The sequence below is a fragment of the Protopterus annectens genome, chromosome 13.part0 (assembly GCF_019279795.1).
Source record: "Protopterus annectens isolate FY-2018-M chromosome 13.part0, PAN1.0, whole genome shotgun sequence".
Taxonomy (NCBI): Eukaryota; Metazoa; Chordata; order Ceratodontiformes; family Protopteridae; genus Protopterus; species Protopterus annectens.
The window spans coordinates 1,017,587,977-1,017,614,247 of record NC_056747.1 but is presented as its reverse complement, the minus strand read 5'-3'; the positions used below and the strand labels follow the sequence as shown (position 1 = coordinate 1,017,614,247).

The window sequence follows — 26,271 nt, the reverse complement described above, 5'->3', positions numbered from 1 at the left end:
CTACAGCCATACTCTGCTGGATGCTAATGCAGGCCATCGAATATATAATAAATCTAAAGATGCTACACACATAATACCAAACCTCATGCTTAAAATAGAAAAATAAGAAAAATGTGTTAATTTTTTAAGTTATCCATTTATGTTTACTTCTTTTTTTTTGCCCATTCTCCTACCTGTCAGTGAGCACCTGCCCAAAGCCAGAGACTAATTCATACCCTTTCTGGAGTGGCTTGAGAAATTCTGCTACAAACCTTGCAACAAGTGACCCCTCCCTGTCCAGGGAAAGCAGTCCTCATGGATTCTTCCTATGTGATATTATTGCATCTCCAAGTCAAGTGGGGGGGGGGCATTACATGATCAGTCACTAGGATGGGGATTTTGGATATGTGAAAAGGATGAGATCCTAACTGGGTGGAGCATGCATGTGACGTCCGGGCAAACCCTCCACTGACTAACACACCCACTCAAGCTCTACGCCACCCCCACCCCCCCATCCAAAACAGATGCCACCAGACCAGATAGTAGCCTGCTTCACAGCCAAGTAATGCTCATTAGTCTCTGCCAGAAAGCACCCAATATGACATTATCTAAACCTTGGCATAGCCTAATGTGTAACTGATGCAGATTTCGGTTTGGATATGAAGCTGTAATTGGTTTAATTATTTCCGTATTTTATGACTGTATCACATTTACTGCTACTGTTCATTAGCAGCATTGTTTGGGGATTTACCTTGACCAATGCATTGCCATCACAAAGTGTATTTACCTTTATGGAGCATTTAGCCAGGAATGTGCTTCAGTGGTTTAGAGGGAGAATTTGGCTTCCTGTAAGGCCTTCATTTAACTAGTATGTCTTTGTTGTCCACTGTCAAAGAACTAGTGTGGGCTAGGATTTCCAGTTTCTTGTTGTTCCTGGGTGGAAGAAGGAAAAGAGGATGATCTGTGATAGAAGTAATACAGAACATGGCAAATGGAAACAAGAAATGAAACTTGGAACATTTCTAGTAGAAACACTAATGACTCAGGTTGAGGAGTGAAGATCTGTTATTGAGTGAGCAGTCTGAGAGGATTTTACATACAGTGACTGCTCCTCATATCTTTAGACATTTAAGAATAAGCTCAGTGAGGCTGCCAACCTCAAGCTAGAATGTAAAAGTTGACCACAGTAGTAATTCTGTCCAGAGGCAGTACAGCAGACAGGACACAGTACAGAATTGCTTGATATGACTTGGATAACTTGTAGCTGTATATAATATATAATATTAGTATTACAATGAAGCTGAAAAGTACTAGGTTATCAGTTGCGATTTCTGTAGTATAGTGTTAGGCATCAACCAAAACTTTGAAAACACCAAAACCCAGTAATGCGAAAGTCAGGGACCACCAACTGAAGCAATAATCCAACCAGCGTAGTAAAAACAGTTTATTCGTATACTTTCAAAAATCGAAAACAGACCAGTGAGACAAGCGCTTTCGCCTGGTATGTTCCAGGCTTTATCAAGTCGAAACACTAAGCAAGTTACACCAGTGTGTTTAAATAATGTTAGTTAATTGGTCATTGAATACAAATTGATATTTTGTGTCTTGTTTGCTGTTTAACCCTAACCGGACCAAAAACTCAAAGACATAATGGGAGCAGAATACAAAAACTTGCATTTACCATAACCGGTTGGTTTCTGTTAAATAATTTACAATTAATGTATTTTTAAAAAAAAACAAGTGTAACCTAAAAAATCTAGACATTTCACTAAAATCGTTGTTAAAAAATAAGATGTACCACTGTTACCTAACAAATAATATAAGCAACCTAAACTATAAAAATAGAATGACGAGTCATTAACTGTTAAAAACCTGCCATGTTTATGCTGATAAAAAATGTGCCAGAATGGGTTTGAAGATCCAAGAAAGACAAAAGTGTACAAAATCAGAGTGAAAAAATCATGGAAAAAGAGTGAGGGGTGAAATGTCTAGATTTTTTAGGTTACACTTGTTTTTTTTTTTTTAAAATACATTAATTGTAAATTATTTAACAGAAACCAACCGGTTATGGTAAATGCAAGTTTTTGTATTCTGCTCCCATTATGTCTTTGAGTTTTTGGTCCGGTTAGGGTTAAACAGCAAACAAGACACAAAATATCAATTTGTATTCAATGACCAATTAACTAACATTATTTAAACACACTGGTGTAACTTGCTTAGTGTTTCGACTTGATAAAGCCTGGAACATACCTGGCGAAAGCGCTTGTCTCACTGGTCTGTTTTCAATTTTTGAAAGTATACGAATAAACTGTTTTTACTACGCTGGTTGGATTATTGCTTCAGTTGGTGGTCCCTGACTTTCGCATTATAGTGTTAGGCATCCTAACACCTGTATACCTGGAGGTAAATCTGATGGTGGCCCAACCTTTAGATGAGCCGGGAGAAAACCTAAAATGGCTTCTGTCCAAGCCACACCAAAAGAACTGGGTAACCTCAGGAAAGCATCTTGAGAGTGTGTCAGTTTAGTCAGTAATTGTTGTGGTCATATATTGTACATCTGTTATACATAGACGAGAGGCCAGCATGGGTGAATTAATGTTTGCAGAAATTTAGAACTATGTTCAGTTTATTGGAGTTCAGCAGATGGAGAGGATTGTGGGCAACTTCATAGTCATTAAGATTTTCTAGTTATCTTAAGCTTAGATACATGCAGACGAGCACCTTAAAGGTCAGTTTTTTGATTGTATCTTGGGAAAGAAAGATGGGGAGAAAGTAACCACTATAGAATCATAGAATGTACACAGCAACTGGACCACGTGGCCATTTGCACCTTGCTAGTACCCACCCTTACACCTTACCTCCTTTTTGAAGGACCTACAGACCAGTCATACCAGTGGTGAATTTATGAATATCTATCTAATTGTTTAATTCCTTCTTAAAGGAAGATGGTGTGTAACATTGTTTCATCTAGAGTGGAAGTTTGTTAAAGGGTAGTCATTGCATGACAAATCTGTCCCTCCACTGTGATGTGTTTATTTACTGAAGCAGGTTGAGGTCTCTGGTTTTGGTGTTCATTCATCTGTTTGATTAGTGGATAAGTAAGAGGTCATGGACTATCGGATCCCTAATGGCCTGTAAGGTGGGGGCACAGATCCTCTATGGAGTCTGTAAAATGCAAAATTCAGGGACAAGAACTCCAGCCTCTCTTGGTAGCTCAGGTCCTTTAGGCCCATGATTATTTTTATCAGGAATCTTTGGGGTGTCTCCAACTGGATATGTGCAGTAGGATACATCCCGTAGGAGATGTAGTATTTGCTGATGGGCCTGACCAGTACAGATAGAAGGATTTTCTATTGCAACATGATTCTCAAAGGAGAGGCAAGTACCTACCAATGTTCAAGGTCTCTCATGACATCTTCATTTTGGAGTCAGGTATTTTTTGTATTGTAAGTTGGGTTTTGTTTGCCAAATGCAATAACATGGCATATCTGAAGTAGTTACTTCATTTGATCTGCAACCTGTGGGTGTCAAATCCAACCTCGGATCCGATCCGGCAGCTTTCCAAGCTCCAAGATCCGAGCTCCTATCTCCTCCCCCTACCCATAATCCCCTAGTACCAACCACATTACCTCAGATCGTTTTTTGCCGCGGCTAAAGAAACTTCCTTGTGAAGAGCTCCTGGCTGGGTGAGATCATTGCTGGTTTTTAAACCAATTTTTCTGTCAAAGTTTCGTGTGTGTGTTAGTTTCCCTTTTCTGCTACTTCTGCTAGTTTTTGGGTCACTTTTGTTTAATTTAAAACTTAAATGTGAGAGTGTTCAATCTCGCCATTTGTTCTTACACCTGGGTTCGGAGCCGATCCTCGGCTCCGTGTCGGCCACTTGGCAAAGCTCTGCATCGAGAAGAAGCTCGAGACCAACCTATCTCCCACAATTCCCCTCTGCCTTTACCTCAGATCTAGTTTGCCGCTGCAACGTTCGCATCATTTTTGATGAGCTCGGACCACCTGACAGCTAAGATTACTTTTATCTAACATTTTAGATAATTTTTTTTTCTAGTTTACCTTTGTGTGTGTGTGTGTAGTGAGTCGAGGGCTTTCTTCGAGTACGTATATATCTTTTATATATATATATATATATATATATATATATATATATATATAATAAGTTAGTTCCCTTGGGGCCTACCCCACCCTCTAAACTTATAAGACTTATAGAACTTTTATAAGTTATAAAACTTCTACTGGATTTGACATATTACCGGATTTGACTTTATTGTTGGTACTGCCTGTCCAAGACTGTGTGCTATATAGTTTTACTGATTTGACTTACTGTTATTATGTCTGAAAAAGCTAAGTCAGGCTTCAAACGGTGCCAGTGTGGACAGAAAATGTCTGTCACAGACAACCATAGTTCCTGCGTCTACTGTCTTGGCCCTCTCCATCTGCAAGAAGACTGCTCCATTTGTCATTCTTTCAGTGGAAGGGTCATGACAGATAGGCGCAGGAAACTCATGGATAGAGGCCTTTTGAAGCCTGCTTTCCAAGAGGCTTTGGATGCATCGGACCAGACATCTAAATCCTCGAAGGAATCGAAGACGTCGGAGCCCATGTCATCGGCTCCGAGCTCTTCGTTTAAAGTTCGCTGACCGGTTCCACAGACCTCGGGGCCGAGTATCGAACTTTTGTCTGTTACCAAGCCTCGAGTCTTGGAACCGGTGACGGAGCTCCCACCTCCTGTGCTCTTGAGGTCGGCTCCGTCTTCGATTCCTTCGACGCGTTCTTCTAGGCCCCTCTCCGACACTGATGTAGACCGCGTGGTGCAGAAATTAATGGAGAATACGGCCTTGTCCAAACTCATCTCAGTCTCTTCCCAGTTGGTGTCAAGACTCGAAGGCCTTCTCTTATCTCCATCTGTTCCTCCTCCGAGACCTATTCAGTCCTCAGAGCCGGAAGAGGCTGATCTGATGATCGTGGAGCCCTCGGTGCCGGAACCGTCTTTTTCTCGGTCGGCACCGTTCGCCTCGACTCCGACGGACCCTTTACCGGAGTCTCGGAGCCGACGATCCATCCTTGGTTCGGGGACCGAGAGTCGGACCGATGTTTCGGTTCCGACTCTCCCTCTCGGTGCCTCGGCTCGGATCGACTCGGCTCCGTCCCCGGGGTCGATACCCTCGGTCCCCGTCTTGGGGATCCCTCCGCTTTCTTCGGAACCGAGGGATTCCTCGACTCGGGACCCGGGGGCCTTCAACCTCATGAGGAAGGTGTTGTCGACTCAGACAACCACTTCTGCAGAAACAGCTTCTCCTTCCCATAAGGGTCCGTTATCCTCCTCTGCACCCACGGCTACGTCAAAGCGTCGAGCACCGGTGTCTCAGCCGCCCCCAGATGGAGCCCCCTCTTCCTCAGAGGCTTCATCGGATGTCCCCCCCGAGGAAGTTCCGAGGAAAAGGTTGTGTAAGAGGAGACACTTGGATTCTCCACAAGAATCCTTGACATCGGACACTGACTTAGATGAGTCAGAAGGGTCCCCGAAATCACCCTCAGAGGATGTCTCCTTTTTTGACATCCTGGAGATCCTAAAACAGAGAGGTGATTGGCAAGCCCTACCCCCTTCTGAGGATGAGTCAGTCTTGCTGAAGGCATTCGGTGCTCGCCCTTCTTCCTCCTGGGTCACTCCGCCCTTCGATGAGTTGATGGAATTGATTGCTCGAAGGGCGTGGGAGACACCTGACACAGTGGAGCCAGTCCCTAGAAAGCCTAATAAATATATTACTGCCCCTCAAGATAAGGCTTATCTCACAAAAGGAGTTCCAGTGGACGCTATGGTGGTGGCAGCGGCCACTAAAAAGGAGATGTCTGAATCTTCCTCATCTGTCCATCCGCCTAACAGAGATTCTGGGACTATGGACAGGTATGGGAAGCGCATTTTTAGTTCAGCGACTTTTTCCATGCGATCGCTGAACTATTTGACCCATTTCACATGGTTACAGAGGGATCTAATCAAAGAGTTGGGAGGTACCCTCCAGGGTTCTAGAGATGCTGCTGTCTCAGAGAAAGTTACAGCACAACTCAATACCCTTACTTCCATTGTGAACTCATCCATGAGGCTCATTTCATATGCAGCCGAAGGATCGAGTAGGGCTGCGGCTTCAGCGATTGCTCTTCGTAGACAATCCTGGATGCGCTTATGTTCCTTTGCGGAAGCCTTCAAGTCTTCCTTTACTAACGCTCCATTTGACGGTGCCACTCTCTTTGGCCCTAAAGTAAAGGAGACCCTTACCCGGTGTGAGCAAGAGGGAAAGACTCTGTCTGCTGTCTGAGTCCGTTTTTCCACTCCATCCAGACCGTACCCCAAAGGGCAACGTGGTGGTAAAATGTGGTTTCGAAAACCCCAAGGCTCTTTCCCAGGCACACAGTGTGATGCCCCCTCTAGAGGCAGAGGAGGGGGCAGAGGTGGAAGACGTTGCCCTGGCGGCAGAGGGGGTCCGCAAAACCAAGGTGACAGGGATACACTCCCTGGGAAACCTTTCCAGCACTCCTGAGAGGAGGCCCGACTGTCCTGCTCTGGAGGCAGTCGGGGGTCGCTTAGCTTTATACCCTCAGGCCTGGCAAAGTATAACATCAGACAACTGGGTAAAAAGCATTGTTACCAGAGGTTACAAAATTCCGTTCCTATTACACCCATTTCATGAAAAGACTCCCAGATGTACCGCCCCATCTGCGAGACCCTGCAGCTATAGAAATTTCAAAGCTGCTAGAAAAAAGAGTCATCCAACCAGTCCCAGCGGACCAAAGAGGATTCGGAACTTACTCAAGGTTCTTTTTAGTTCCAAAAAAGACAGGGGACTGGAGGCCAATTCTGGACCTAAGCAAACTCAATACCATCGTCAAGAAAGAAAAGTTCCGGATGGTCACGCTTCAATCGATCCTTCCATTCTTACAGAAGGATGACTGGATGTGCTCAATAGATCTAAAGGACGCGTACTACCACATCAAAATGGCCAGGGCGTCCAGGGATCACTTGCGCTTCCGGCTGGGAGCCAGTCACTTTCAGTTTCGAGCCCTGCCCTTTGGTCTGACCTCAGCCCCCAGGGTTTTCACCAAATGTATGGCAGTGGTAGCGTCTCACTTGAGACGCCTAGGTTTCCAGGTGTTTCCGTATCTGGACGACTGGCTCCTTACGGCCACCACCGAGCGTCGACTGATTCAGGCCAGGGATTACACACTAGAACTCTGTGTTCATCTCGGAATTTCCGTAAATTTCGAAAAATCTGTATTACAGCTATCACAGCATATCTCATTCATAGGAGCAGAATTGGATACGCGTTGCTTGATTCTAAGGCTTCCTCCAGAAAGAATAGCCTCTCTACAAAATCATATATCTCTTCTCCTGTTGGCAAAAAAATCCCCAGCAAAACTGGTTCTGAAAGTTTTAGGTCTCATGGCAGCTTCCCTCATTGCAATACCCTTGGGAAGGCTGCACATGGGAGTTCTTCAATGGCTGCTATTTGCACAATGGTCGTTCCAACAATTACCCCTGACACACGAAATTCACATCACGAACATCTGCAAGTCGCACCTGTCTTGGTGGCTTCAGACTTGCAATCTCTCCGGCGGCCGACCATTTGTACTACCCACGCCGACAGCTACGGTGACCACGGACACTTCCCTGATAGGGTGGGGGGCATCTTTCAGGGACAGACAGTCCAAGGCGAATGGACCAAATTGGAGTACAATCTGCACATCAATGTTCTAGAGCTGAGGGCAGTGTTTCTAGCGTTGCAACACTTTTCTCCCCTTCTACCTCTAGGGACCATTGCAGTTCAGTCGGACAACATGTCCGTCGTCTGGTACATAAACAAAAAGGGGGAACCAAGTCTTATCAACTATGCAGAGAGGCCATGAGAATTTGGCAATGGGCAGAGTCCACGGGTCGCTTTCTGATAGCAACGCATATCCCGGGGTTATCCAACGTCATAGCGGACAGGTTGAGCAGAGCCATCCTGTTACCTCACGAGTGGTCCCTCAAACGAACAATTGCGGACAAGATATTTCGCAAGTGGGGCCAGCCTTGCTGCGATCTGTTTGCGTCTCCAATGAACGCCAAATGCAGAAGCTACTTTGCCCTATTACCCCCTCCAGGGGAAGTCCCCAGGGACGCTCTGATTCACGATTGGCCCCCGGGCCTCCTGTACGCCTTCCCTCCTATTCCTCTGATTGCAAAATTTCTACAGAAAGCCAACAACCTGGAGAGGACAATAATCCTCATTGCCCCATTCTGGCCTCGTCAAATTTGGTTTCCCTTTCTTCGAGCACACCAAATTCGGGGATCCTGGACCCGGAGCCGGACCTACTGACCCACTCGTCAGGGGCTCCCCACCCGTCGCTTCTCTCCCTCAGACTAGCAGCTTGGCTGCTCCGCTTCCCTTCTTAGCCAGGTCTGATCTCCTTTCCCCTGCGGTTCAAAATATTCTAGTGGCTTCTCATAAGGCTTCCACTACAAAAATCTACTCTAGTAAGTGGAAGCGTTTTGTACACTGGGCAACTACACAACATTTGGATCCCGTAATAGCCCCACTGAACAGAGTCTTGGAGTTTCTATCCATACTATTTCACCAAGGAGCTTCTCCTTCCACTTTGAGAGTTCAGTTGGCTGCCATTTCAAACTTTCATGTGGGAGAAAATGGGGCGCCTATTATGGCTCATAGACTTTGTAAGGCCTTTCTAAAAGGGTCTTTCCATATCAGGCCACCAGTCAGAATTCCTACACCACCATGGAATTTGAACCTTCTATTGTCACAGCTAATGCTACCACCCTTTGAACCAGCCTCTTCCTGTTTTTTGAAGTTTTTGTCATGGAAAACCCTCTTTCTGGTAGCTATCACATCAGCCAGGCGGTATCGGAACTTCAAGCTCTTTCCGTTAAACACCCATATTTGATCTTTCACCCTGATAGGGTATCTCTTCGCACTAATCTCTCCTTTCTTCCCAAAGTTTGCTCCGTCAATAACATTAATCAGTCCATTGAGCTCCCCACATTTTTCAAGAACCATTCCAATAAGTTGGAATATATGTTACACAAGTTGGATGTTCATAGACAACTCAGATTTTACTTGGATAGAACAAAGGATCACAGAAAAACAGATCAGCTCTTTATAGCCTTTGCGGACAGCAGAAAGGGCATGGCAGTTACGAAACGAACCCTTTCCAAATGGCTATCCGATTGTATTGTTTTTGTTTATACTGCTTCTGAGCAGAGTTTACCTATCAAGCCCAAAGGACATTCTACTAGATCAATATCTACATCCCTGGCTCATGCGGCTCGCCTACCATTAGACACTGTTTGTGCGGCTGCCACTTGGTCTAAACCACATACATTCATTACTCATTACAAAGTGGATAGGGTTTCCAGGGACAGGGCAACATTTGGTTCCACTGTGCTCAGGAACGTTCTTCCGTGAGTTTCTCAGGATCACGGAGCTAGGGACGCTACCCAGGTGTAAGAACAAATGGCGAGATTGAACACTCTCACATATAGAAGTTATGTCCTTACCATAACGTTCCATGTGGAGTGTTCATCTCGCCTTTGTTCTTACATTCCCACCCTCCCACCCTCAGGAAGAGCGTCCAGTTTAGGTGTCTGGTTTGGTTCTCCTGCTTCTGTTTCTCTCAGTTGTTACGGCTGTTTTTCAGCTATGCTTTAGCATGTGTGTTGTATGTTCACTCCCGTTGGGTTCTGGTTTGTTTGCAAACTAGATCTGAGGTAAAGGCAGAGGGGAATTGTGGGAGATAGGTTGGTCTCGAGCTTCTTCTCGATGCAGAGCTTTGCCAAGCGGCCGACACGGAGCCGATGATCGGCTCCGAACCCAGGTGTAAGAACAAAGGCGAGATGAACACTCCACATGGAACGTTATGGTAAGGACATAACTTCTGTTTATCTTCACTCCCCTCCCCCTCCTAGTGTTTGGGTGTGTGTGTGAAAGATGTCAGAAGGGCCTAAGGCCATTTTCTCTAAATGCACTGAGTGTGGCCACAAGCTTTCTCCAGCTGATGGCCACACTCAGTGCGTTTTGTGCCTGGGGGCAGCCCATTTGTCAGAGGCCTGCCAAATCTGTGCGGTCTTTAACCCCCGGGCACTCCGGGATAGGAAGAACAAGCTGATCATGGCGGGAAAGCTCCCCCATGAGTCTGCTTCTTCTTCCTCTCCCGTTCAGGCTCCAGCTGCTTCAGCAGCTTCGGCGCCATCTATCCCCTTAGCTCTACCCGGGATTCAACCTCCCTCATCGGGTTTGAGCTCTGGGGAAACTAGTGCCTCTTCCCTCAGAGAGAAGAGGCACAAGGATAAGGATGGACATAAGTCCCATAAAAGGCGGGCCGAATCTCATCCTTCGGCTCCGCCAACAAAACTATTAAAATCTCCCTCAAGGGTCTCCGGATCCCCCTCCTCTCAGCGCCGTTCGCCCTGTTTTTCGCCGGAGCCGAAGGAGGAGGATAGGTCTCCCTCGAGGTCTTCGAGGCAGCCCTCCCGGCCTGCTTCTACTACTTCATCTAGGTCGACCCGAAGCATCTCCGAAGCGGATATGGGTAGGATGATGCGTCGGTTCTTACAGACCCAAATGCAGATGGGGATGCTCTTGCCTCCCCCCCCTCTGGGGGGGAGTGCAGGCCCCATATTTGCCCCGATCACTTCTTCTCCGACTCGTTTTCGGATCTCGGAGTCATCGGATCCAGGCCCTTTCGGACCCGGGGAACTGTCGGCGCCGATAGCGGTTGTCTCTTCGACGCCGACTATACCTTCGAGCTTGTCTGATCCAAGCTCTCAGGGCCGAGGGCTGAGCGTCGGATCCGAGGGAGTTGCTGTGTCTTTGGCGCTGTTGGCGTCGGAGCATACCTCTGCCTTGGCGCCGACTGCGTCGGCTCTGACCCCGATCCCTTCCTTGGATCCGAGGAGATTGCTCTCAGAGGATGGTGAGAGTGGTTCTCCTTCGGCTTTTGAGGTAGTGGAGAGGGTACTGTCAAGGTCCTCCAGATCCCCAACCCGGGCTTCGGATCCACCCGTACCCCCACTGTATGAGGGTCTGTCTTCCATCATCCGTCCATCTGGACAGCCTGCCCAAGCCCTCCAGCTGGTTCCTGTGGAGGAGGAACAACACGTGGACGAGCCCTCTTCGGACAGTCCCACCGAGGAGGTCCCTCGAAAACATCGGTGCAAAAGGAGGCACCTGGACTCCCCCGAGTCCATTACCACAGACACGGACTTAGATGATACGGAGGGTTCCCCAAGGTCACCCCCTGAAGATGTCTCCTTTGGAGACATCATGGAAATGTTGCATATTAGAGGGGGGTGGTCAGTCCAAAAGCCCTCCCTTGATGAGTCCGTGTTCCTGGAGGCCTTTGAGGCAGGCCCATCTACCTCCTGGGTGTCCCCTCCGGCCGACCCCCTGGTGGACTTAATTACCACCAGGGCTTGGAAGGAGCCCGACACCGTGGAGCCAATCCGAAGGCGTCCCGATAAGGTCTTCAGCCCACCCACAGATAGACCGTCTTGGGCCAAAGGAACCCCCGTTGATGCTATGTTGGTGGCGGTGGCCACCAAAAAAGAACTTGCACAGGAGAGTTCTTCGGTTCACCCGCCGGATAAGGAATCTCGAGCGCTTGACCGGATTGGTAAGTGGATGTTTGCTTCAGCGACCTTTTCCATAAGGGTGCTGAACTATATGGCACATACTATTAGGCTACAGCGAGACTTGATTAAGGAATATGCTGCAGCCCCCCCAGAGTCCATGTCAGTCCCAGACAAAAAGGTTTTTGAGACTCGAATGGCCACTCTAAAATCCATCTCAAATACTTCTATGCGGCTTCTCTCCCATGCTACGGAGGGAGCCGCTAGAGCTAGTGGAGCCTGGGTCGTCCTGCGACGTCTCTCCTGGCTCCGTCTGTGCGACTTCACGGACCCCTTCAAGGCGTCCTTCACGAACGCCCCTTTTGACGGTTCTGCCTTGTTTGGCAAAACTAGCCGATACGCTGGTCCAAAGCGAGAAGGACGGGAAGACGCTGTCTGCCGTCGGAGTCCGCTTCTCTAATCCCCAAAGATCCTTCTCCAGGAATTAGAGGGGACAAAAGAAGCTGTGGTTCCGTAAGTCTCAGCAATCCCATCCTGCTGCAGACCACTCGTCCTCCAGGGGCAGAGGAGGACAAGGTGGACGCCGGCCCAGAGGCAGAGGCGGGCCGCGTAATTTCGGGTCTAGAGAACCTTTCTCAGACAGACCCATGCAACAGCCCTGAGGGCTTGCCCGACTGTCCCTCTCTGGAGGCAGTCGGGGGGCGATTGTCGGAGCACCTGTCAAACTGGGAGTCCCTTACAACAGATCAATGGGTGCTCCGGATCATATCCAGAGGTTACTCGATTCCATTCATAAACCTTCCCCCCCAAATCCAAACGCCTCCCCGATGTCCTACCCGATCAGAAGGAGGCAGCGGCTTTGGAAATTTCAAAGCTGCTAAGAAAAAGAGCCATCCAGCCCGTCCCCCCAGACCAGTCCGGATTGGGTTATTACTCCAGGTTCTTTTTGGTGCCAAAGAAAACGGGGGACCTCAGACCCATCTTAGACCTTTCCGCCCTGAACCTGTTCATACCCAAAGAAAAGTTACGGATGGTCACTCTCCAATCTATTCTCCCCCTGCTGCGGGAGAATGACTGGATGTGCTCGCTAGACCTCAAGGATGCGTATTACCACATATTAATGGACAAACGATCCAGGAGGTTTCTCCGCTTCTGGCTCGGAGCCAGTCATTATCAATTCAGGGTTCTTCCATTTGGCCTCACCTCAGCCCCCAGAGTGTTCACCAAGGTCATGGCAGTGGTTGCAGCCCACCTGAGACTCCAGGGCATTCAGGTCTTCCCTTACCTAGACGACTGGCTCCTCACCGCGACCAACAAGCATCAGCTCTGTGTGGCGAGAGATTATGCTCTGTCTCTGGCCCACAACCTAGGCATCTCTGTAAACGTGCAGAAATCCTGCCTGTGCCCCACTCAAGCCCTAGAATTCATAGGGGCCAGGTTAGATACACAAATCTCCAAAGTTGTTCTAACGTCAGTCAGGCTGAACAGCTTGTCATTCCAAGTGTTAGCCCTTCTTCGGAGCCCTGCTTCTCCAGCGGAATTAGTCCTGAGGGCACTGGGGTCTATGTCAGCAGCGATCGGTCATTTTACAATGGACCCTTCAAGTCCAATGGTCCCTGTCGATCCACCCATTATGCATGCCAATTCCCCTGAGCAGGTTGTGCAGGGACTCCCTTCTGTGGTGGTTACAGGCGCAGGAACTCAGAGAAGGGAGACCTTTTGTAATTCCTCCGGCCAAAGCCACGTTGACCACGGACGCTTCTTGCCTCGGGTGGGGGGGGCATTGTTCAGGCAGAACCGTTCAAGGCATGTGGACTCCCCTAGAGACCGCATTACATATCAACGTCCTAGAGATGAGGGCGGTGCTTTTAGCGTTGCAAGCTCTCCACGACCTTCTTCCCATAGGGACTATTGCAATCCAGACGGACAACATGTCAGTAGTCTGGTATATAAACAAACAAGGAGGGACCAGATCTTATCCCCTGTGTCGAGAAGCCATGAGAGTGTGGGAGTGGGTGATTTCCACCAACCGCTTTCTGATAGCAACGCACATTCCGGGGCGGTCCAACATATTAGCGGACAAGCTAAGTCGAGTGTTCCTCACTCCATACGAGTGGTCTCTGAATCCATCTATTGCGAAGCAGATCTTCCACAAATGGGGTCAGCCTCGCTGCAACCTTTTTGCTTCTCCTTTAAACACAAAATGCAGCGAGTACTTTGCGATAGTTCCCCCCAGAGATGCTCTAGTCCATGCTTGGCCTCCTGGACTTCTTTATGCTTATCCCCCCCTCCCACTTATGATGAAATTCATCCAGAAAGCCTGTCTGTTGGGGAGCAGAGTTATCCTCATAGCCCCATTCTGGCCTCGACAGATCTGGTTTCCCTTTCTGCGGTCTCACTGTGTGGCTCCCCCATGGATTCTGGATCCCAGTCTAGACCTAATCTCGCACCCAGCGAGATGCCATACCCCAAACCTGGTCAATCTCAAACTTGCTGCTTGGTTGATCCAGTTCCATTAATGGCTAGGACTCCCGGTATCTCATCCCCCGTTAAGGCCATTCTGGTGGCGGCTCATAAACCATCTACCAGGAAACTTTACAACAGTAAATGGAAACGTTTTTCCATCTGGGCCAAAGATAAAGAATTGGACCCTTTTACTGTCCCTATTCCGACTATTCTGGACTTCCTTTCTCTGCTTTTTAGACAGGGAGCAAGTGCCTCCACAGTCAAAGTGCAGTTGGCGGCCATCTCCCATTTTCACGTGGGGGACGGCATAGGTTCCTTAGCATCTACTAAGTTGTGCAAAACCTTTTTAAGAGGCGTTTTTCTTTTGAAACCACCTGTCAAGACTGTGGTGCCCCCGTGGGATCTCACTCTGGTCTTGCAAGCCTTAACGAGACCACCTTTTGAGCCGGCGGCCTCGGTTCCGTTAAAGTTCTTGTCTTGGAAAACGGCTTTCTTAGTGGCTATTACTTCAGCCAAGAGAGTTTCAGAACTACAAGCTCTGTGTGTTAAACATCCGTACCTTATTTTTCACAAAGATAGTGTCCCTCAGGACTAACCCGTCTTTCTTGCCTAAGGTTGCTACAGAATCAAACATTAATCAATCAATAAATCTTCCTGTATTTTTCCCAAATTTTCACAACAAAGGAGAATATACGTTGCACAAATTGGATGTACACAGACAACTGCGTTTTTACTTGCACAGGACTAAAGAGTTTCGCAAGTCGGACCAGTTGTTTGTTTCTTATGCAAAATCAGCCATGGGCAAGGCAATTACTAAGGTGACTGTAGCAAATTGGATCTGTCAGCGCATTATGCTGGGATACACCTCATCTGGGAAGCCAGCTCCAGTTGGCGTCCGTGCTCATTCCACAAGATCTGTAGCTACCTCAACAGCTTTTTGGTCTAGGGATCCAGTAGACGATATTTGTTCAGCAGCTACCTGGTCCTCATCTCATACCTTCATTTCTCATTACAAACTGGATATAATTTCCAGAAGTAGGGCTTCTTTTGGCTCCGCGGTGCTTCGGAATATCCTTCCGTAAGGACCACCCAGGTTCTATAGGTTAGCTGGGGACTCTGTCCCACAGGTTGCAGATCAAATGAAGTAACTACTTCCGATATAGAAGTTATGTACTCACCATAACATTCCATCTGAGTAGATACTTCATTTGTCTGCAACCGACCCCCCCCCCCCTGCCATCCCCCGAACCTCGGGAAAATTCTCTGATCATTTGGAGTTGGTTTCTGTCTCGAGTTGGTGAGGCAAAAAAAACGATCTGAGGTAATGTGGTTGGTACTAGGGGGTTATGGGTAGGGGGAGGGGCTAGGAGCTCGGATCTTGGAGCTTGGAAAGCTGCCAGATCGGATCCGAGGTCGGATCCGACACCCACAGGTTGCAGACAAATGAAGTATCTACTCAGATGGAACGTTATGGTGAGTACATAACTTCTATTTTTTAACGTTTAGTTTTAGCCATTTTCAGAGCATCAGCTATTAACTTGTGTAAGCTCACTTTGTAGCTTTTGTATATAAACTTGTTTAACCAGAGTTCCCAGGTTTTGGTTTGGAGATTAGAGAAGTACATTCCACATAGCAGAGATTCCAGCATGGATTGCTGTGGTACCCCATTGGTTACTTTCCTGCTCTGTGGGGATGCTCCTTCCAACGACATAGTATAGGCTCTGTCCCTCAGCCAATTAGCTGTCCATTTTTGAGTTCCTTTAGTTTACTGATGGTGTTGGCATGTGGTGTGGTATGAAATGCCTTTGTGAGGTCTGGGTATGCTGTATGAACAGTGTGACCAATGTTCACAGCATGCGTTACCCTCTCAAAAAATTAACTGTATTCATTAGACAGGACATATACTTAAAGCCAAACTGTTGTTGGAAAAGTTTTAAACTACTATATAAAAACATTTTGCAATGTCTGAACATCTGTTATGACCTGTTCCATGTCCTTACAGATGAGGTTTGTTATTTCTGATGGTTCTGTAATTCTTGGAAGCTGTGATAGGGTCACCCATGTGGTGTGGCATTGCAACTGTTGTGCACTAAACCTCAGGGACAAAGATGGTAGTTAAGCTCAGGTTGAAATAGTAAGAGTGGGTCCACCAGCAGTTGTTTAGTGCTGTTAAGCAGTAGGTCTGGTATTTTACCACTCTCCTAAAGAATGCATGTTTTGTTTTTGAAGGTATTCTTAAAAATATTCTTTTACGGTGGTGGAGATGTAAGAGCCTTGGGTATTTGTGGGTTTTGTATAGATATCTCTGAGGTGAAATTTGAACTGAATTTGTTTTCCAATATATTTGTGGTATTCACTAGAACAGAACTAGGTAGTGCCTTTAGGACTACGTTCAGAGCAATGTTGGGTGTTTCATAATTTCTCAATATAAGTAAAGAGAGATTAGTAATTATTTAATTTTATTTTTACATTTGTTAACCGGGTTAGTCTGACTGGGCCCAGAGAACCATTTTACAGCAGAGATCCAAGGAGAAAAGCTCCAGGAAAGTAATTAAAAAAAAAACATAACAATTGAAGTTGTAAGATGCTTAACAGTACAGAAACGGAGAGAAATATACAATATGAATATATACAAGGCAAAAATACAGTATTTTGAGAATGCAGTAACAATATGTTTGAGAAATGTGGTTAGCATTAAGTTATTTACAAGGAATATAGCAATGCCTAAAAAAAAAAATCAGAGTGACATGACAGTACAACAACAATGCATTTAATAGCATAGGTACTAACTGCAGAGAGAGTAATATATGTAGACAGTTTAGGTAGATGCTAGGCAGATATGATAATTGACAGAAGAAGAAAAATTGTTTAGGTAATTTCTTGACAAATACAGATCCATGCATGTTGGAAAATGAATTAATAGTTGCTGTTTGAATTCACCACTTTTGGTAGTGGAGTAAAGGGACAATGGAAGTTTATTCCGTGAGTATGCAATTGAATGACTGTAAAGTATTTTTCCAATATTTTTGTTTAGGTTGGTCATCTGCAGAAGGTTTGTTGTGGGCTTCTGAGGTCACGATTGTGTGTGTAGGGTGTAATTATGGATTCAAGGGCAGGAATTGGGGCAATTTAGGGTGCTGTGTGCAATTTGTTAGTTGTGATATTTGAAGCATTTGGGGATGCTCAAGCCATCTTAGGTTTTTCAGGGATATACAACGATGGGATTTGTAGCTATTACTGGCTGCAAATCTGGCTATCTTGTTATAGGTGGTTTCTTGTTTGGTTAAGAGATTATTTTGGTGGTTAGTAATTGTGGGAGCAGTATACATCAGGGATGGTAGAATAAATGTTTGAGGCAGTATAGGTCTAGCTTTGTTAGGTATATATTTGCTGTTGCAATGTAGAAGACCTAGTTTTTGATTGGACTTATGTTGGTCGAGTTATGTAGGTTGAGTTCTAATTGGTCGTCTATAGTATCGCCAAGCAATTTGGTGTTTGAATCGGTGGTGATAATTGTACTATCTAAGGATGAGATGGTGAAGTGGTCTTTAGCAGAATTTAGGTTTCTTGGAAGGAAAAGGAGAAGCTTGGTCTTTTTGAGGTTGAAGCAGGTTGTTTTCAGTTAGCCATTGTCGTACTAGGTGCAGAGATTGTTGAGTGACAGTGTGGAGATTTTGTATATTGTCTGAGGTGTTAATTGTGGAATTGTCTGCATACTGTATTAAGGTAGAGTAGGGGCAGGAGACATGGAGGTTACTTATAAATATATTAAAAAAGTAGGGGGGGCCAGGATAGAACCCTATGGAACCCCGCTTAACAAGACAGAAAGGAGAGAAGGATGTTTGCCATCTGATGGACTGATATCTGAGAGGTAGCTGTTAAACCAGGAGGTAGTGGAGGTAGAGAGTTGTAGGTTGGAAAGTTTGTTTAGGAGGATGGGATGGGAAACTGTTGGATAGGTCAAGGAATAGACCTGGTACAAGTTTATTACTATCTCTGGCTTGGGGAATGTTGTGTGTGAAAGACAGGAGGACAGTGGCAATACTGTGCAAGGTTTGGAAATTGTGCTGTGTGGGTGTAATTAGGTTTGTCTGTAAGAGGTAGTTTACTATTTGTGTCTATACATTTTTCCAGTATCTTGGATAAGGGGATAATATGGCAATAGGCCTGTAATTTGATGATTCTGTAGAATTTCCTCCCTTGTGGAGGGGTATTATGAATAATTTTTTTCCAGATGTCTGGCAGTGTATTTTCTTGGATGGATCTATTGATAAGTGCAGGGTATGCTACTGATTTGGCTGTATGTTTGAGAAATAATGGAGTTTGTCTGCTGATGGGGAACAGGGTTTGAGTTTAAGAAGTGATCTGATGAAGGAAGTTGCTTTGGGTGCTAGGGAGAATGAGGGAAGAAATGAGGTGGGAGGTGGAGTCTTAATATCAAGAGCTTCTGGTTTAGTAAGCTTTTCTGTTTCGATGAAAGTTTGTAGGGTTGCCGTTTCATTAGAAGGTTTGTTAGGGAAGGGATTTGGTGAAGAGGGGATTCCTAGAGATTGTAATTTGTTTATTGAATGCCAGAATTTCTTTGGGTTGGAATGAGAGTTGCTCAGAGATTTTTGATAAGTTTGTTTTGTCTAGTAGGATCTGTTTTTTTGTTAGGTTGCGAAGCTGTTTATGTAAGTTCAAGTGGAAAATTGAGTTGTTATTTTTTTCCATGCTCTCCAGGCACTTCTCTCTTGTTCATAAGTGACTGAGTTGCCTGGTTTAGCCATGGTGCATAATTACATTTTAGCCTAATTTTTCTACTGGGAGCCAGGGTATTAAGGGTTTCTAGGAATTTACTGTTGAAGTTTTGGACAGCCTCATTAAGGGGTATTGTGTGTAGGAATGACCACTTTACAGTGGACAGTAATTCGTTTAGGGTGACAGAGTTGTAGTTTTTAAGGTTACGAGACTCTTTGTATTGGTGGCTGTTGTTAAGATTGGGAGAGTGTCTTACTACTAAGGTAGGGAGGTGGTCACTAAGGGAGCTAGGTAGGGTGGAAGAGTTATGGTAGCACTGGAGGTTGGATACTAATATCCAGTCGCTGACCGAGCCATTCTGGGTATTTTTTTGCAGGTGCGTGAGAAAGGTGATCAGCTGGGTAGAGCCATAAAGGTTTATAGTGTAGCTAGGAGATGTAGTATTAACAAAGTTCCAGTCAATATTCATATCCCCAAGGATGATGGATTCTTAGGGAATGGATGTAGAAATGCAAGAAAGAAACTGCTAGAGTATGGGACTGTTTTCACCTGGGGATATGTAGATTGCTGCAGTGACAATTATCCTTAGCTTTCAGTCTCGGTTTAAGTTCATGGGAAGCCTTTGTTTTCCTGATGGTGTTTTTCAGTGCTTTGGATAACATTTAATGTTGACCTTTATTTTTGCTGTATATCAATTATTCCTGCCAAAATCTCTACTACGGCTGTTGTGTCCTGATTGAGAGTTATGTTGTCTGTGTGTTTCTGTTGTAGCTATCTGGATGCTGAGTAATTTTTAGGAAAAGAAGTCAAGCAGTATGTCAGAAAATGGTAGAGGCAGCTTGATATACCTGCAGGATTTCAGCTTAGAAAATGTTTGTCATCTGAGGATAGTGATGCTGATCTGAACAGCTAATTTATAAAAAATTTATGTTCATAAAACTATATGTGACTATATGATTCTTCAGCATTGAATAAATGTTTAGCAGTACTTGGGTTGTTGCTTACATCTGAGGTGAAAGCTGAGAAGTCATTTGAGAACTATAGTGTGGCTCACTAAAGTATAAGTGTGTGTTTCCTGAAAAATAGCAAATTTTCGGTCGCATCTCTAGCAGCTTAACAAAATCTGATATTGTTTAGTTGTATTAAACTTTTGATTATGTCCTGTAGCACACTCTTGCTGACACCCTGAGGGCAGTACGAAGATACCGAAGCATTCCTCTCAGTAAGTAAATATACAATTAATGTCAATAATTTATTTACACTGGATGCAACAAATTTGATGTGACATTTTATCAATATCATTCTCTAATGCACCACAAATTATTTGTGATGATCATCATTGCTGATTACTATGTTATTCCTGACCACTTGTACAGTACACACCTTCTTCGTGCATAGAAAAGTATAACATTCTCATTGCCCTTTAGGACCCCTACAGCTGATTTTTTCCAAAAGGAAGGATGAAAGGAGGAAATCTGTGCAGTCTGTAAAATAAGTTCCCCCGCCTCCAGTGCCAGTATGTGACAAGCACAACTCCTTTGCAAGTCAGATGCTTTCTCAGATTCAAGGCAGAGGCTTCCAGAATCAGGTTTACCTCATTGCTGTTTGGTTTAGTTGTCATACCCAGAGTATTTCCAGACTGGCTAGGACCAGTAGTAGCATGCAGCAGAACCAAGGGCATTCAAATTTACCCATCTATGGATGACTGCCTGATTCAGACACTGGCCCAGGAGGACGTGAAGAGAGCTGTGCAGATCACTGTGAAGTGCTTTCAAAACTATGGATTCATTTTCAGTATGCCCGAGAAAACCTTGGATTAATTTTCAGTATTCCCAAGTAAAATCGTAACCTTCCAGAGCAGTCATTTTCTTAGTGACCATTTTGGGCTTAAGCAGTCAGAGGGCATTTCTTCCTCGTGGCAAGGTGACATTCTTGGCCCAGCACTTCTAGACCTTGGCTCAGAAGGCTATGGCCTTGGCCAGGGAATTTCTAAGGACATTAGCATTCATGGCTTCCACTATTTTAATGGTAACCCTTGCAGGATTACATATGAGAAAGCACCAGTATGACCTCAGAAAGACTTTAAGCCAACACTGTTAGTACCTGGAAGAGCTGATTCTAGTGCTACCCTATGCCTCACATGAGCTAGAGTGCTGTTCCAATCAGATGAAACGGATCCAAGGGTTTCCCTTCTAAAAGGACCTATCTAACCAGACCCTAACCACAGATGCCTCTGACCTGGCTTGGGAGCCAAAAGTCCAGGAAGTATGGGAGTATGCCTAAAGGAGAAAGCACATCAGTGTAAAGGAAGTGATGGCCTACATCCAAGCACTTAAGGCTTTCCAGTCTACCTGGAGAAGGGAGAAGGTTCCAAGTAGCAGAAGGCAGCACAACTGTAATGTGGTACAGAATCAAACAAGAGAGGACTTGGTCAGACTTCTTGTGAAGACTGGCTATGACTGTTGGAAAGATACCCAGTCAGTGCAAAATGACCCTAAAAGCAGTCTACATCCCGTCAAAGTTGAACTCCATAACATACTAACTCAGCAGATCAGCTAAAGATCTCCTGTGAGTGGATGTTGCACAGGGATATTTTCCTCCAGATAGTTCACAGATGGAGTGCCTCAGAGATGGTTTTGCTTTTCTGAGCATCAAACAAGTGAGCAACACACTTAAGATGTTTAGGCAATAAATGCCTTCTTTTACTAGACAGGAAACTTTATGTATGCATTCTGTCAGATACCCATTCTCCCCTAGGATGATCCAGGAGGTATAAGAAGAAGGGCCAAGGATGTTTCCAATAGCACCCTTGTGGTCCAGACAGCATTAGTTCTCCATCTTCATTGTGATATCCACAGTGGAACTTCTCACACTGCCTGTGCACCTTGGCTTCTCATTTCATTGGGGGGAGGGGTCGTTCACCACAACCTGAAAACCCCACAGCTTACACCTTGGATGATTTAATCCTGCTGACTTTTAGGTGCCAGTTTACTGTGGACATGGCGACTGACCTGGCTAGCTGGAAAAGATTTTCGATCTGGTACTAGAAAAACAGTCAGAGCCTTTTCTCAACCTCAGTGTCCATGGTCTAACAATATTTATCTAAGCTGTTAAGTTTAGGTTTGGCCTATGCCCTAGTGTAGGTACAGGTTTCAGCCATCTTAGTATGCATACAGATGTTCATTAAATATTTTCTTAAAGAAGTCCTACAGCTAAAATCACCTAAAAAGGTGTATGTTGGAACCTGATCCTTGTCATGGAAAGGCTTGTCGAGCCTCCATGTAAATCATTTCCTTCTGTCCCTCTAAAATTCTCAATTTGGAAAACTGCTCTTTTGCTTGCTATCATTTCAGCTGGAAGGACATCAGAAGTACTGGCTCTGTGCAGAGAGTCCTTTCTGGTGTTCCTCAAAGAAAGGGTTAACCAGAGAAATAGCCTTTCCTTTATGCCAAAAATTGTTTCCCTCAGTCAGGCTGTACAGCTGTCCATTTCCTTCCATAACCCCCAAAACAAAGGTGAAACAGTCCCTAATTCCTTGGATTTTCAGACAGCTGAGATGCTCTTTAGACAAAAGAAAAAAAAATGTAGATTTGAATCTGTTTTTTTGTCTTGAACGATGAAGACCAATGTCTAAACATACAATCTCCAAATGACTAAGTATATTGTGCCAATTTGTGATACTTTTTTAACACCTTTATTGAATTATCTCTTGTGACTTGGGCAAACTTACACTTATATAAAAGTAATCAAACCATCTTAACAAGTCCACATTAACATATATATGTCATATGTGCTTTCCATGCAGTCAAAGCAACATTACATAAATTGTTCAATTCATATCTTCTCTTAAATCCCATTCCTCCTCCGGAAGGTTTCTCTGCATGTATTGTTCCCACAGTTTCCATTTTTTTCTATGTAATATAATCCTACCCTTTTCTCAGTATTCCACTTTCTGCTCTTTTATCTCTGTTACAGTATTTACTACCTCAAGTATAGTTGGTTTAGACTTTTATTTCCACTTTCTACTAATTGCTTTTTGGCAGCCACCAAAATTAAACTCAACAAGGCCTTACTATGTGTAGGCATTTCAGATCCTGTATCCCAGCTCAAAAAAATAATTTCCTTAGTTACACTCATTTGCTCGCCCAGTATTCCTGACAGAGTTCTCTGTACGGGATTTTTAAAGTCTGCCAACTCATTACACTCTGAGAACATATACTCCCAGGTACCTCTTTCTTCCCCATTACACATCCAACATTTGCCGTCTACCTGAGGAAAAATTCAATGGAATCTGCTTTGGGTATAAAATTAACCAAAAGGTTCCGAACCAGCAGGTGTAAAACTCCAAAGGTTTATTAGGAAATATGAAAGTAAAGCACTTTTCGTCTCCCTTAGTAGGAAGACTTCTTCAGACAAAGTAAAAAAAAATCATCTAACACAATTTAAAACCAAAAAGGTGCCAAAAAAGGGGCATATTACAAAATTACAAACAGCTGCCTTAATTGAACCCACTGACATACCTTCACATTTAAAGTTGTATTACATTAAAAGCATGAAATAAATGTCTACTTTGTAAAGACGAAGTGCCAAACATAAAAAAGTTTTCAAAAAAATAGTGTTTCTATTCTGACTATTTCTGAGTTGGCTACCGAGCTACTTACCGAAACCAGTGCCCAGGATATGGCCGACACCATACCTTTGGACATATCTACTCCTGCATGTGGGGCAGCTAGGCCCCCTGCTTCCATGTCCATTAAGGCCTTTTCTAGGGCTAAAGCTGCTAAACTTTCTAAAGCTTTGCCTCCCAAGACTACATCCCAGAGGCCTTCCTCTAGTTCTCAGATCCTCAGCCTTGCAGAGGACCTTATTTCTTTAATTAGAGGTTCACAACCTCACCCGGACAGGGCCTCCCACCCTCCACCAGACAAAAGGCCCAGGACTGAGCCTTCTGACTCACACTCTTCAGACGAGTCCTCGGATGGTTCTGAGTTGTCAGACCACCAGGAGGAGGCTTATTCGCCCTATGAGGATTCTGATGCAGAAGAATCTATCCCTTCGGCCTCCCCTCCTGAAGAGTTTTCCTTTGGTGAGACTCTACACTCCATGAGAGAGCATTTTCAATGGCAAGGTCAGGATTTCTCTGATTATAGAAAAAGATTAAGGACCTTTTTACATTTGCCTCAGCATAGGCCCTTAGCTATACCTCCTGTTTTGAATGTAATTGATGATGTGTACAATGATGTCAGTACAGCCCCTGATACTCTCCCCCCGGCCCCTGCCAAACCTGATAGATACTACAGGGTCCCGGATTCTCATTTTCATCTGTATAAAGCCCATTCTGTAGACCCAGAAACTATTACTCTGGGCCCTAAAGGGGTTGCGGCTGCCACTGCCAAAAATCCTCTACCTTCTGAAAGAGAGTCTAGAGCTTTAGAGAGATGGGGAAAGAAGGTATATACTTCTGCAACTCTTTCCGTCAGGGCACTTAATTGTCAATTTCATATGATACAGTACCAAGAGTATTTGTTAGATGAACTGAACAAGAAGCTTTCTTCTCCTGAGCCCCTTGACCGTAAATCCCTTCAGGATTTGGTACACAACTCACAGCAGGTTAGTAATCATTTCTTAAAGTGTGGTTATGATGCATTGGAGGCTTCATTTAGGTCAGCTATGACTGAGGCAGTTATTCGTAGGCATGCCTGGCTGAAGGAACAATCTTTGCCAGACCATGTTAAAGCTAAACTCCTGGATGCTCCAATGGAGAAACAAAGTTTATTTGGTCTTAAAAAAGTATAAAGAAAAGGCAAAATCTGTGCAAACAGTTAAGGATTTCCTACAAGTACAACTACCGAGATTCAGCAGAAACTGGCCTACTAAGAATTGGTCCTTTCCAGACTCGGACAGAGCCCAGAGAGGCAGGAACAGACGCCCCAGAGGCAGAGGCCAATCTAGGGGCTCTTACAGAGGCCGCCAGTGGCAGCCTGCCAACCAGAGAGGTAGTGCAACAGCAACAACAACTACTACACCAGGACAGGCTCAATGACTTTACTCTTCCGCCCACCAGGGCTCAACTGGAAGCTCCCTTGGGCGGAAAGCTTGCTTTATTCTCGGAAAATTGGCATTATATTACAAGGGACACATGGACACTGCAAATAATAGACAAAGGATACAGGTTCCACTTCCACACTTTGCCAAAAAGAAATGGAATGCCAAACCTACCACCAAATCAGAGGGCAGAGGCTTTAAAGCAGATCAACAACTTGCTTCAAATGAAAGCTATAGAAAAAGTACCACTTTCAGAGCAAGGCCAAGGATTTTACTCCAGACTATTCCTTGTACCAAGAAAAGAAAATCAATGGAGGCCTATTCTCGACCTGTCCGCACTAAATACTTACCTCATTGTGCCAAAATTCAAGATGCTGACCCTACAGCAACTTCTTCCCATGTTGGGCAAGGAGTCTTGGCTGGTGACTCTAGATCTCAAGGAGGCATACCTGCAGGTCCCTATTCGACCAAACTGCAGAAGACACCTCAGATTTCTTGCAGGATCAGAGCATTATCAATTCTCAGCATTGCCCTTTGGCTTATCTACTGCGCCCAGAGTATTCACGAAATGCCTGGCATCAGTAATTGCACACTGCAGACTTCAGGGGATTCAAATCTACCTTTATCTGGACGACTGCCTTATACAAGCGGACAACAAGGTAAATTTGATAAAAGACGTGGCCTATGCCATCCACCTACTACAGGCATTGGGATACACAGTCAACATCCAAAAATCAAGACTGGTTCCATCCCAAAGGATAACCTTTCTGGGTGCGGATCTAGACACAACCACCCAAAACAAAAACAACTTCCGGATTACTTCATGAATTTGACAAGACAAGCTCAGCTTACTGCAAGGAAAATCCTGCAGGCCCTGGGTTACATGGCATCCTGCATAATTCTGATACCACAGGCCAGGCTGCATATGAGAAAATTACAATGGTATCTAAGGAGTGTATGGTCTCAACACAGTCACAGTTTGGAAACTTTGATACCAATCGTTCCTTGCCTTCAAAAGGAATTCCTGTGGTGGGCTCAGGCCTGCCAGTCCAACAGAGGGTTGCCTTTCAACAAACCAAAAACAAAACAAACCATCACCACGGACGCTTCAGACCGAGGATGGGGAGCACACATGGAGGGAAAATGTATCCAAGGCCTATGGTCTCAAGGACAGCTACACATGCACATAAACCAAAAGGAAATGCTGGCAGTGATCCATGCAATCGAGGCTTTCAAACCCTTCCTCCATCAAGGCCACCTGTTAATAAGGACAGACAACACCACGGTCATGTGGTACATAAACAAGCAGGGCGGCACACACTCCTACCCTCTATGCCGGCTGGCTATGAATCTATGGGAGCTATGCCTGAAACTCAGTATCCAACTGCAGTCCCACTTCGTGCCAGGAAAGGAAAATA

The 26,271-nt window shown here is 45.1% G+C and overlaps 1 protein-coding gene across 1 annotated transcript in view; it reads left to right on the top strand.

Moving 5' to 3' along the window:
• RAPGEFL1 (Rap guanine nucleotide exchange factor like 1) overlaps nt 1-26,271 on the top strand; it is a 672,616-nt gene that overhangs the window by 622,259 nt on the left and 24,086 nt on the right. Inside the window, exon 14 of the mRNA XM_044055019.1 lies at nt 19,976-20,030. Coding sequence (XP_043910954.1) covers nt 19,976-20,030 — 55 coding nt within the window. The remainder of the gene's footprint in view (nt 1-19,975; nt 20,031-26,271) is intronic.